General features: G+C 39.7%; 1 protein-coding gene across 3 annotated transcripts in view; it reads right to left on the bottom strand.

The window, feature by feature from the left end:
• The window catches only part of dennd1b (DENN/MADD domain containing 1B), a 415,175-nt gene that overhangs the window by 71,442 nt on the left and 330,928 nt on the right, over positions 1 to 12,805 (bottom strand). For all 3 annotated transcript variants that reach the window (XM_072511469.1, XM_072511470.1, XM_072511471.1), the window contains 4 exons: positions 9,320 to 9,421; positions 4,502 to 4,592; positions 3,492 to 3,532; positions 1,454 to 1,522 (listed from right to left, as the gene is read on the bottom strand). In XM_072511469.1, the coding sequence (XP_072367570.1) occupies positions 1,454 to 1,522; positions 3,492 to 3,532; positions 4,502 to 4,592; positions 9,320 to 9,421 (303 nt within the window). The remainder of the gene's footprint in view (positions 1 to 1,453; positions 1,523 to 3,491; positions 3,533 to 4,501; positions 4,593 to 9,319; positions 9,422 to 12,805) is intronic.

Here is a 12,805-nt window from a genome sequence, read left to right as displayed (position 1 = left end):
CCGGCGGGTCGGGATACAAAAGTGGCGCGGCGGTGGTGAATCCAGCCCATAATCTTTTGATTATCACCTTTAATGGAAAGAAGACGATAACCCAAGCTCATTGATGTCACAGTTACCACTTTTGCAACATACCGGGTAAAGCTTCTGCTAGGCTCAGCTGGTTTCTTGAGCGCTATTTGACCAAACTAGTGCAAATGACCAAGGAGTTTCAACTATAAATTACGTCTTGTCCAACCTGAGCTTTCCGATTTTTTTGTGCTGAAAGCTAGCCCTACGTACAAATTTGGCCACATCCTCAGATCAAACTTCTCATCGTGCTGACCTTTCGCTTGTGATCCTCAGAGAAGGCTCTTCAAGGTGAGACTTTTTAATGCAAGCCTAAACACCTTTCATTCGTTTTTATTCATAAAAACTTAATTTCCGAAGAAACTGACTGATGTACACCAATGAAATTAATAAATGGTTCTGCATATTCTTTTAAGTCATTTTCAGTTATGTAAGATCATATCACTCAAATGGTGGACTAGACACCATCAATCAAAATGTTTACATGTGATAAACCCATTTCCCACTGTCATAATAAAAATGTACCACTTTACCACTTTTAAACATACCAAGCATTATTTTTTAATGCAAGGGAGAAAAAAAGCACTTCTTTTCTAAACTGCTACCTGACTGCACTGCCTCAAGGGTGACACTACAAGTTTCTGCAAGGTTATGTAAGCAAGTTTCTGTGAAAACTTGAACCATGACTTCACTTCAAAAAACTAAAGCAGGGTGGCACAATGGTTAGCACTGCTGCCTCACAGCGCTGAGGACCCAAGTGGAGTTTGAACAGCCTCCCCATGCCTCCATGGCTCTCACCCCTAACACAACACAAAGATGTGCAGGGTAGTTGGATTGGCCACGTTAAATTGTCCCTTAATTGGAAGGAAAATGAATTGGGTACTTTAAATTTATTTTGAAATAATCTAAAGCATTTGTACCCATAGAAAAAAGTTTAAGTTTCAAATAGTGAGTGTAAGGTAAAAAGGAAGCAATCACTTTACACAATACTCCCTCTTTTGTCACATCATGAGAGAGACTCTGGCCCAGAAGTCCACGGTCTCTATTTTTGGCATGAGGAGAGGAAAGCTAGGATGTGCCCATCTGCAGCAAAATATATGGATATAGTTCTGTGTAAAGAAGCTTGGCTGGAGGCTTTAATTCCAGAGATTTCAACATCTGCAAAACGTTAAGACTGAGATTTATGATCAACAAGAGCGATCACAGATTGTTCTCTCATTTAAAGATAAGGAGCAGAGTTTATTTTTAAGCAGAATGTATATCAAAATATGTGACCAAAACATGCAACTGTCCCACTTAATGAGTAGATAGTTTACATCATCACAGTCCACCTACAGTATTGTGGCACTTAATTGAATATTCGTGGGAGCCCAGTTTAGTGACTTACAAATTTGTATGCTGTCTTCATGGCAGGATTTGCTTTCGTCATCACTGTATTTATTAGAGCTCCACCTTTCTGTAAAGGAAAAAAAATCCAATGATTGCTTTCCCTTGCAAAACTGTGATTTTCCCCTAAATTAAACAGAAAGAAATGTAACAACTAGGGGATTTTCACAGTAACTTCATTGCAGTGTTAATGTAAGCCTATTTGTGACAATAAAGATTATTTTTATTACGACCTTCTGTCCAACATTTTCTCAATCAACATCGCCAGAACAGATTAACTGGTCATTTACTTCAGTGGTGCCATGTGACCTTGGTGCGTCTGCAAAAAAAAGCCCTCTTCCAAGTGTAATGAACGGATTGTGACTGGCTTTGGGAGATGCTAGGGAAGTAAACAGCACTGTCCAAATACAGGTCTACATTTCCAAATGTTTTCGGCTATCCTCACATTACTTGGTGGGAATCTGAATCTTTGTTTTATTTATTAGAATCTGGTCAAGTTGTTCTTTAAATTAATTTTAACTCCCCCTTGATAAGTCAGTGGTCCAAGTCTTTTTATGTTATTCCTGGTGAAATATAGATATCGATGGGCAGGATTTTCTGGCTGTGCATGACAGTGGGATCTTGTGGTCCCGCCAACAGCGCACTCCCACAGCGGGTTTCCCGGCAGCGTGGGATGGATTCAATGGACAATCCCATTGACAGCAGCGGGACCAGAAGATCCCACCACCGGCCAATGGTGGACTGCTTCATGCTACCGAGTAACACGCTGTGGGAGGCCAGAGAAACTCACCCACTATCTTACAATCTGCTAACGTAGCAGGTTTATCCTCGCTCACATTTATTTACTATCGGCTGGAAATCATAAATTATAAAGTTTCACATGCATGCATACATCAAAGCAGTAACACCTAGGAAAGGAAGCATTTTTAAGGCCCATCAATGTTTGACTTACCAGTTCAGGCTTGGAATCCATACGGCTGCCTGGATGATAGAAGTGGAAGTTACTGTTCTGAAATCAGGACATGATCTGTGGATCATCTGGTGCAGCATTATTTCATGTGATGTCACCACAGACCATATCTGCAACTTGAGCAGTTCTAAGAGTAGTCCTCAAAAATATTTAGACATTGCCTTAATTGAGTTGTGAGGTATTAAGTACATCAGAAGACTTTGGGCATTCTCACTTTATCTCAAGGATAATTCAAAGGAGGTAATATTGAAAAATACATTTGCTGATTTTACTGGCTCCTTTGAAATTCAAGATGATTATAATATGCATGGACACACTAATTACACTTTCATATAAGAAAGGTTTATGGACACCATTCTTTCACTTGAAATCTTGAATTTGTTTTGTTTCATCAATTTGGTGAACGGGTGGTAGAATAAGGGGCAACGGTTTTGTCTGCATGCCACCCTGACAGGTAAGCGAGACAGAAATTTCATCCTGAAATCATATCTCACACAGCTGACTTTGCACTTTGGTGACACGAAAGTCCTCTGGTGTACTTCACACACCACATCTCAAAAAATGCAAGGTTACATCGGCTTCTATGAGGGTTATCACTTGGAACTGCTCAAGTTGCAGATATGATCAGTTGTTAACATCGCTACATAGACATGTTACACAAGGCTAAGTGATGGTTACTCCACAAATAGTGCCCTAATTTCAGGACAATAGCTTCCGCTTCTATTGTCTACTAAACTTCCTTTTCAGTTATTGTGGATTCTATAGAAGATTGCAAATTTACCATCACTTTGTGTTGAGCCACAATCACTCTTTTGTGTTATGAATCCATTCAAGTATCACCCTGTCAAGCCTAGGCTGGTTCCGGAGCCAAAGAACACAAAAAAAGCGCTGAACCAATGTGCCAAATCCCCATCCAATTGTTGCTTGAAGATTATCGCTATGGAAAGATTATTCAGTAGTGCTAGGTAAGCAATGCTATTTGTCACTGCTGACAATGCTAAACTAGGACAAATATAGCGAGGAACAAGTGTGTGCTGTTGATCAGCATTAATGGGCATATCGATCTCACCTTGACTGTGTGCATCCATTGCTGGTAAGACTTTGAATTTCCTGTGGATAATTAAAACATGGTTCTGCGATTACTCCTCAGATATTCAAGTCATATTTCATGTGGTAGCAAAAATGGCTGGTAAATATTTCAGATTGTGCATTTATAGGAAATGATATACAGTGCACAAAATCTAATCTAACGTCAGCTCTAATGCAAGTAATAAATCTCCCATTTTCAAGGCAGGTACCTCTGTGATTGTCCAGTTTGGGTAACTTACCTTGACTCGTAAGTGGAAAATGACTTGATTTGTAGAATGATGACTACCCCTTGTAAGATTGAGTAATGGGCCTTCATGCAAATCTTATGAACTAGAGAATAGTTAAGCTTTTATAGAAGCCGTTTGTTTTCGGCTGGGACAATAATTCTCTCTCCCTCTCTCGCTCTGTTCCGGCATGTACATTTAACTTGACAACAGAATTCTTGCCCTCTCTTATTCAATCCCACACCCACAATAAGGAGTTGTTGTTTATGGGCAGAGACTCCATCACAAAGATTTTCATTTACAGATATTACAATGAAAACCCTTCCTCAGTTATGCTCGGTGATCCACAGATGGAAAGGTCAGTTGTTGAACCAGATGAAAGCAACTAAGCAAAGAATTCAGGATTGAACCTTTGGGTGCAACAAAATCAGGGCAAGATTCCCCTCCCCTCCAGCAGGATGATCCAGTCCCCCAGCCTTGGGTTGCCATTTTTAAAGCAAACGTTAGCCCAGGTAATGTTACAGAAACGAAAATAAAATCAACAATCATGATCTGGTTAAGTGGATTAAACATGACGAATGCAAAGCCCAGATTTTATCCTCAATTTAGGATCAAGGTGGAGGAGGGGTGGATGATGGGGGTGGTGGGTGGAGAGGAGGAGTGTCATTCGATATCTGAAAGAAATTTGAAAGGTGAAGTCTGCAGGATCTAAAAGGAAATAATGAGCCAAAAAAAAAAGACATTTCAATAAAGGTTGGTGACTTACCTCCACTATAACCTCCAGCAGTTATCTCATCTTCAAAAACATCAGAAAATCCTTTCCCTGCATTTAACTTCTCCAACCTACCGTCAATAAACTAACAAAAAGATAAAAATGTATAGTTCAGTGAAGAAAAGGCAGGCAAGATCTTGCCTGGATGAGTGCAGATCCAGAAACACTCTAGAAGCTTGATGCCATCCAGGACAAATTAGCTCGCTTGATTGACACCCCATCCACCACTGTAAATATTCACTCGCTTCACCGACACAGTAACAGCAATGTGTACCATCCACAACAGTATTTTCCAAATTTTTTTTCCCTGGCCCACCTTTACTGACCGACCGACCTTTGCGACGCATGCCGGCCAACCTTCGCGACCCGGTTTTTCACACAGTCCTATTGCTTACTTTCTGGCAGCAAAAATGGAGGAATCTCTCCTCTGTGAATTTGTGCCCAAAGCGCGGATGTACAGGGCACGTGATGGCAGTGTACTTGCTAGCCGAGTGACCTGTTCTCTGTTGCTGCTTCTGGCGGGAAGACTCCATCGTTTGTATTTAAAGGCCGGTCGCTAGTAGCATTCTCAACTCAAAAGTCGGTGGCGGCTGTTGGCTGCTTCTCCCACGACTGGGAACACTGTGATCAATCACTCCGCGACCCTCCTGATACCCGCTTGCGACCCACCCACGAATCACGACCCTGAGTTTGAAAAGCCCTGATCTCCAAGATGCCTCCAGAAACTCACCAAAGCTCCTTCAGTAGAGATATTCAACCCTGAAACCCTACCATCTAGAATGACAAGGGCAGGATGCCGGGGAACACCACCTCCTCCAAGCTCCCCTCCAAATCTCACACCATCCTGACTTGGAAATATATTGTCGTTCCTTCGCTGTCGCTGGGTCAAAATTCTGGAACTCCCTTCCTAACAGCACTGTGGGTGTACCTACAACACATCGACATCAGCTGTTCAAGAAGGTGGCTCATCACAACCTTCTCAATGACAATTAAGATGGGAAATAAATGCTGCCCTAGTCATCAACACCTACATCTCTCGAACAAATAAAAAGAAAATCTAGCAGTGTCTTCCTTACAGCTCTCCACCATGGACTAAAAGAACATTAGTCCAACTGACTAAATGTCAGAAAAAAACCTCTCTGAGCAGAACAACAACAAAATTCATCTTCCTTCGACTATTTATCTTCAAATTACATAACTTTGGTATTATAACAGAAATTCATTAAAGCATTTGTACTAAAACAGACACAGTGGCAACCAGAACCATAATAATTGAGTATCCATGTGTCAAAGATTAAGAAAAAAAAGCTAGCAACATTCCTACTGCACTCTGCAAATGTCTGTTTTTATCACAAAATTTATGGAGTGCTTTTGCAGTGCATTTAAAAAAACATGCAACTTACTTCAAAAAAACTATCAAGGCACAAATGTAAGTACAACATTTGTTTTATGCCTTCAATTCTCAAACCGAGGTTTCCAATCATTATGACTTAATTAAAAAGGTGGGGAACAGTTAAAGAAAACACTATTGGTACCAATTTTACTGCAATCATTTGGCAGAAACAAAGCAATTGATCATTTGAATTCCACTTTCTATCCAGAGAATGCCAACTGGCATTTAGATTATTAATCCAGTCATCAAATTTCTCATATCATTTTTATCAACAACTGCTTCAGAGCACAAAATCTCTGCACAAACATTCAACATGAAAAAACGTATTCCATCAGAAGTAATGTTAATGCTTTAAATATTAAACTGAGACTTATTCCAGCAAATGTTCAACTTTAGAAACAATTATTAAATGACTAAAAACAACAAATTTAGAGCGCTCTGGAGTAGGTTTCCAAAGCTAGATGTTTTTAAACCGCAAAGTTACAAAAGATGCAAGCCACAAAAAAGAAAATACGGTTCAGGGCACTTCAAAAATGTTAGTCATGTGGTGCATAATCCCATTCAAAATCTTCTTGGATGATCAGGTCTATTATTCCTGTCAATTTCTCAAATGCAATTAGTGATGGACAACGAATGCTGGCCTTGATAGCGATGCCCATGTCCCGTGATTAAATCTTTAAAAATTCACATCAACCAACTTCAGAATAAATCTTAGAGCAGAAACCTCAGAAATGACCCAGTTCATGCTTTTTTTCCCCCAAACGTGGAAACAGTTCAAAGTTTTAAAAGGTTGCGATTATAAAGTTACTAGTTTTGCCCATGACATGTATAAATTCAATTAATGGAACTGGTGAAAAACATTTCCATGCGTTTACAAGAAACAAAAGTAGGTACATTTTCTGAATTGCATTAAGGTCAAATAAAAGTTCACTGGACTGCCAAGACTGACTCTATAATTAATGCAGTCAGTGGCAGTAATCTGGAGGCTCCCAATTCAGTTGTTGATATGAGTAAGTTAAATTCCTGTAAATTAAAACAATGGCAGCAGTACATGGGATACAAATGATGGAAACCAGACTGATAATCTGGGTCTTCATTGGACAGAGTCCCATTTATTCTGAATGGGCCTATTTCCAAGAACCAAGGCTTTGGTTCATGGTCAGATCAGTACTATTTTACTGGATTTCATGTTAAGTCGAATGAGATAATAATAACTGAGCTACTACAGAGCAGAAAAGCCTTTGAAGCCAGGTTGCTATCATACCAACAACTCAAGAAATTCTCCACTGTCATAAGATAGCGTTTGATTAACGATCATTCTCCACATACTACTGAGGTACATCAGTCTGCTACAAGACTACAAATCATCAATGTCTAAATAATTGTTGAATTTTTTCCCCAGAAGTGCAGGTGCGTGTTTCCTTGGAAATTAGGTAAACACTCATTTTCTTATTGTAACTTAAAATCAGCAAATTTAAAAGAACTCCAATTTGAACGGACATTTCTCAAGAGTACTACCTTGTCATCACTGTTGATAAACTAACAGCCAATCAATAAGGATTCTTTAAGCGTAGCCAAATGCCCGAGTGCCCCAAAAACCAAACGTGCAAAATTTAATGAATGGAGGTGACGATTTGACTGGGAACAGCTTTTTTAAAAAGAAATGGCTCAAAATCACAGACAAATGGGGCGGGATTCTGCGTTTTGCCAGCTCCCGGGGTTTTCCCAACGGCGTGGGGCTGCCCCACAATGGGACGCCCCATTGACCGGCCGACGTAATGTTCCAACCGTGTCCCAACCCTGTGCAGTGGATTCCAGACACACCCACTGCTATTTTTAAAGCCAATTGAATGCCAGTGAATGACTTCACTGTTCAGCTAGGGATAGTCAGCCTCGGTTGTTGGGTCAATGGGAGACTTTCCAGCACTCACAGATCAGCAGCTTCACCAACTGAAGTGGGAACTGCCAATCTGAAGATAGAGAGAGAGGGAGAGTACAGAGTGCTTCCTTATTTTAAAAGAAAAGGGTGACAGTTGACTAGTTGTGATTCGGAGGGGTGGGGGGGGGGGGGGGGGGGGAACATTCCGTCGGATTGCCATAGGCTGCAGCTGTAGCCTGGCCATCATTATGACTGCAGAGGATGGGCCCCCATGGCCTGAATTGTGGACCCCCACTTTCCCGTCCTGAGCCCACCACATTGGCTTGGACGTGTTCCAGGCCAATGTGTGCTGCCCATATGCTGTCTGGCATGGAAATGAGGCCTCATAGGTCCCTTAATTACATTTCTTCGGTCCAATTTGACTACCCACCGATTACAGGCGGGTAGCTGCTTGTGCCCCCACCTAGCCTCTCGGAAAATGGCTTGTGGCCGGGTTCATGGCACCTCACCGACACAACAGTTGGCAGTGCCAAACTGATGGCCCACCAGCTTCCCATCCCAACATTTATTGAAAATTCAGCACCTGATATGTAATGGGGCAGCACGGTAGCATTGTGGATAGCACAATTGCTTCACAGCTCCAGGTTCCCAGGTTCGATTCCGGCTTGGGTCACTGTCTGTGCGGAGTCTGCACATCCTCCCAGTGTGTGCTTGGGTTTCCTCCGGGTGCTCCGGTTTCCTCCCACAGTCCAAAGATGTGCAGGTTAGGTGGATTGGCCATGATAAATTGCCCTTAGTGTCCAAAATTGCCCTTAGGCCTGAACAGGCGCCGGAATATGGCGACTAGGGGCTTTTCACAGTAACTTCATTGAAGCCTACTTGTGACAATAAGCGATTTTCATTTCATTTCATAGTGTTGGGTGAGGTTACTGGGTTATGGGGATAGGGTGGAGGTGTTGAACTTGGGTAGGGTGCTCTTTCCAAGAGCCAGTGCAGACTTGATGGGCCGAATGGCGTCCTTCTGCACTGAAATTTCTATGATAATCTATGTGAGTCGAACGTCACATTCCACCTCCCACAGTGCTGCCAAACTGATTTCCTTCTACAGACTAAATCCCAGTCACCCTTTCCACAGTGGTGCCTACCCATGAACCTAACAATGCCGAATGCCAAGAGGATCATTTATGTTCCACAGAAGCCAACTTCTCCCCGACTTCAACTCACTCAGCCAACATTTCTCCCTCATACATTTATACTAATTGCCTCAACTATCTAATGTGGTAGCAAATCCCACATTCCAATCACGCAAGTCTTTATTATATTTAGTTACATTTACGATGCCTTGCTTGGTTCCTCCACAAGGAAATATCATCCTTACACAAACCTTGTTATTCGCCTTGTAGATATTTTTTGAACCTTCTTTCATGCTTCCATATCTTAAATTAAGACATATGTATATATGTAGTATAAAATTACTCTTGAAAATAAATTATCCCCAACAATATATCCACGGCACTATACATAAATTTATATTCTTTACCTGTTTGAATAGCTGAAGCTGTACCGCATTTTGTAGGAAGTGTTTCATAGTGCTAGAACGATGGGCAACATAACTTTCCTCGCAAAATGTGATTGGCTCTCCCTGAAATTAAACAACATTTACAGGATTAACTTTAAGTATATTTTTGCTCCTGAACAAGTCACTGCATCAATTTTTTGAATGCCATTTATACAATTGGTTTGCATTGAAGAACTGAAGCAGGTTCCTTGTTAGTGCAAATATAGACCAGGGGAGCTGGTTAATACATTAACTCATCAAGCACAGTGAATACGGTCTATTTTTGTTATTCAACCATGTATTTCCCCCCCTGTCCTGCATGCTCACTCCCCCCTCTTCAAGTTGTTCATTCCCTTGCTGAATTAATCATTCATTTGAATCAGGGTTCAGAGTGAGGTGTCAACTGAAATATTGACATCTTATGGCATTAGGTTGAAAGGACATTTTCACAACAGATCATTTTAACATTTAAAGTAGCTTGGTTCAGGCTATTTTTGAGAAGTATTTTTTAAGTTGTTTGATTCAAACTGGAGAGAATGTCTCAAGCTTTTGGAGAGCAATAGACCAGAGCACAGAGGGAGGGAAATAAACAGCCACAGAAGACTATGGTGTACATTATAGATTTACAACTTTTTAGTAGAATAGCTGCTCTATATTCAACAGCTTACTAACTATTTTCAATATCATGTGTTTCAGCAAATGCTAGCTTACATTCTGTTTATGAAGTCAAAGCCTGTCAGAGTGCAGTGAACCACTCCTCTGCTGCCTGCTGAAGTTGAGGAAATCATGCCAGCATATATGAACACATGAACAAGCTAAAGTAAAGCGAAGAGGGTTCTCCATCAGATCGCTGGATGCACTGCAATTCCCTTGGATGACTATGTAAAAAAGATTTCTCTTGGTATAGCATGCAGGAGCTCACCAAGGGGAGTGGCAAGAAATCTTGGCTACTCTCCTTTTCCTCCCCATTCCACCCACCCCTGTTTAAAAAAAGATGGACTTAAGTATGAAAATGTATAGCAGTTCGTCAGCCAATGTGAACTGCCACATCTTATAGACTGCAGTGGAGGTGTATGCAATTAAACATAATTAAATGTTTTTGTTGTGTAATGCCAGCATACAAGAAATTATTGCTCTAATTAATATCTGGCAGGACTTTCAACGGTTGATTTAAAGCAAAAGAGTGTCTTGTGAATTTGGTTTTATTCATTACAGTTACATCTCTTCTTTAACCGAACATAGGACAGCTGCCAATATAAAAACAAATTTGTTTCAAAATTGTACTCGTCTATCACGAGAGAAGTTAGAATAAATGAGAAATGCGTATGTATTTCATAAGTGAGGAATTTTAACAAACAGAATATTTATTCCTATATTACAAACAACAGGATGCACGGTTAACACATACTGTGAAGAATATTCAATATAAACATGTACAGTTTTATTTGATTTATTGAAAATACTATTTTTTCTGGATGAAAACTAAAAAAAACTCAGATGGGATGTTTAAGGCAAGTTTCATATTCTGGAACATGTTCTGCTTACAGGATACAATATACTATTTCCTGAGGAAAAGCGGTGGAAACTGTTACACTTACAGCAAAGTATTAATCCTGATGAACATTGTTATCGATGTTAACACTGAGCTGTTAACAAACAACAGAGTTTTTGACTGCAAAAATGAAGCAATGCAGTGGCTTAGTTACACACTGCGAGCGAGCTGCCAATTATGACTTTTTTGTGCACCAACAAAATATTCAACATTTATATTAAAGAAAGTGGAAATAAACTAAAAATAGGATGGTTTTAATTTAGATGATGGAAATTGATCTCCTGCAAATAACCTGGATCTCAACTAAATTAAATGGAAACGCCCGTACATCAAATACCTTCAAACATGAAACAGTAATTTAGATAATATATACACTTAATGTCCTTGAAATGCAAATTTAAATAGCATACAAGGTAAAATGCAAAAAAAAAAAATAGAATTATGAAGAATTCTTTGAATTTTAATGTTTATTCATGACACATTATAATAAATCATTACAAAAGCCCATATTTCTGTCAGGTAGTCAGACCATGCTAATGGAATGGAAACTGCAAGGACTCTCAAGAGTACAGTTTTCATAGCTGGCTATACACAAAGGACAAATACTACGAGTCATTGCAGAACAACCCGAAAATTCAACTTTAATGTTAATAGCATTTTAGAAAATCACAGGGAAAACTGCATGAGGAACAATTCTAACCATTGCTCTGGGTATCCCTCTGGTCTATCAAAAAAAAATTACAGTTCAGAGTCCAGACAGCAATTTTTAAACAAAATCCCCAAAATGACTTCCTGTTAGATACGAACAAATCCAGTAAGTATAATATTACCCCCAAGACTACACAAATGTGACTACTTCATTTCACAGAATAATTACTGGAAAATCTTCAGTGGAGTAAATTAAACAAGTTACATTTTAGTGCTTAATATTTTTTAAAAATCAAGGCATTTAGATAACGACAATTCTTCCGGTGCCAAGCTGGAAAAGGTGTCCTATTCAATGCTGTGCCTCAACCAAAATATTAATGTGTTAGCTACCATCTTTGCTCCACCCCACCCAATCATTTGTTTAGATCCCTTATATTCACTATACCCAATTATAAATTCACAAGGAAATAGATCCAATTATTGAATCACTTGACCATGATCTCAACACCATGCATTTCAACAAATACCACTGGATGACTGAATTACTTTCATTTTTCCACCTAAAAAAGGGTTAAATTTAAACTCTTTCCCCAATTGTATTACCATGTGAGAGTACCTTTAAGAAATGGGTGTTTATAAATGGGTGTGTATACAAGTATCTGTAGTGACAGTACCTTTAAGAAATGGGTGTTTATTACTGCAGTGATGTTAGAGAGTGGGTGGAGCTGGGCTGTCTGTCAGCGTTTTACTTTCGTTTTTGAGCAGGCTGCAGGGTGTGTTTTAGTTTCCTTTTCAGAGCTGGATAGCTGCAGTCACAGCCAGAAGGTGTATGAATCTCTCTCTGTAATCTAAAGACTGTAAATCAATCCTGGAGATTTAAAACTAATAACAGTAGTGACTTTAACCGAATGTGCTTCTGGTAAAAGGTGTTTTAAGTCTTATGGATGTTAAAAAGAAAAGCTTAACGGATTACTTAGTGTTGTATTCTTTGGGGGTTGTTTTTGAATTAATGGTTGCTAAGATGTTCACTGTATGTTTTAAAAAGGCTAACTTGAGTTCATAGAATAAACATTGTTTTGCTTTAAAAAATACTTTTCCATTTCTGCTCTGCCACACCTGTAGAGTGGGCCGTGTGCTCCCCATACCACAATCTAGTAAAAGTTGTGGGTCAGGTGAACTCCATGATACACTTTGGGGTTCTCTAAACCCTGGCCCATAACAGTATAAATATCAGAGCTAAAAAAAAGTCTTGTAAATTATTTATTAAA

The sequence above is a fragment of the Scyliorhinus torazame genome, chromosome 7 (assembly GCF_047496885.1).
Source record: "Scyliorhinus torazame isolate Kashiwa2021f chromosome 7, sScyTor2.1, whole genome shotgun sequence".
Lineage (NCBI taxonomy): Eukaryota > Metazoa > Chordata > Chondrichthyes > Carcharhiniformes > Scyliorhinidae > Scyliorhinus > Scyliorhinus torazame.
The sequence above is the reverse complement of the archived record's forward strand: the minus strand, read 5'-3'. Positions and strand labels throughout refer to the sequence as shown.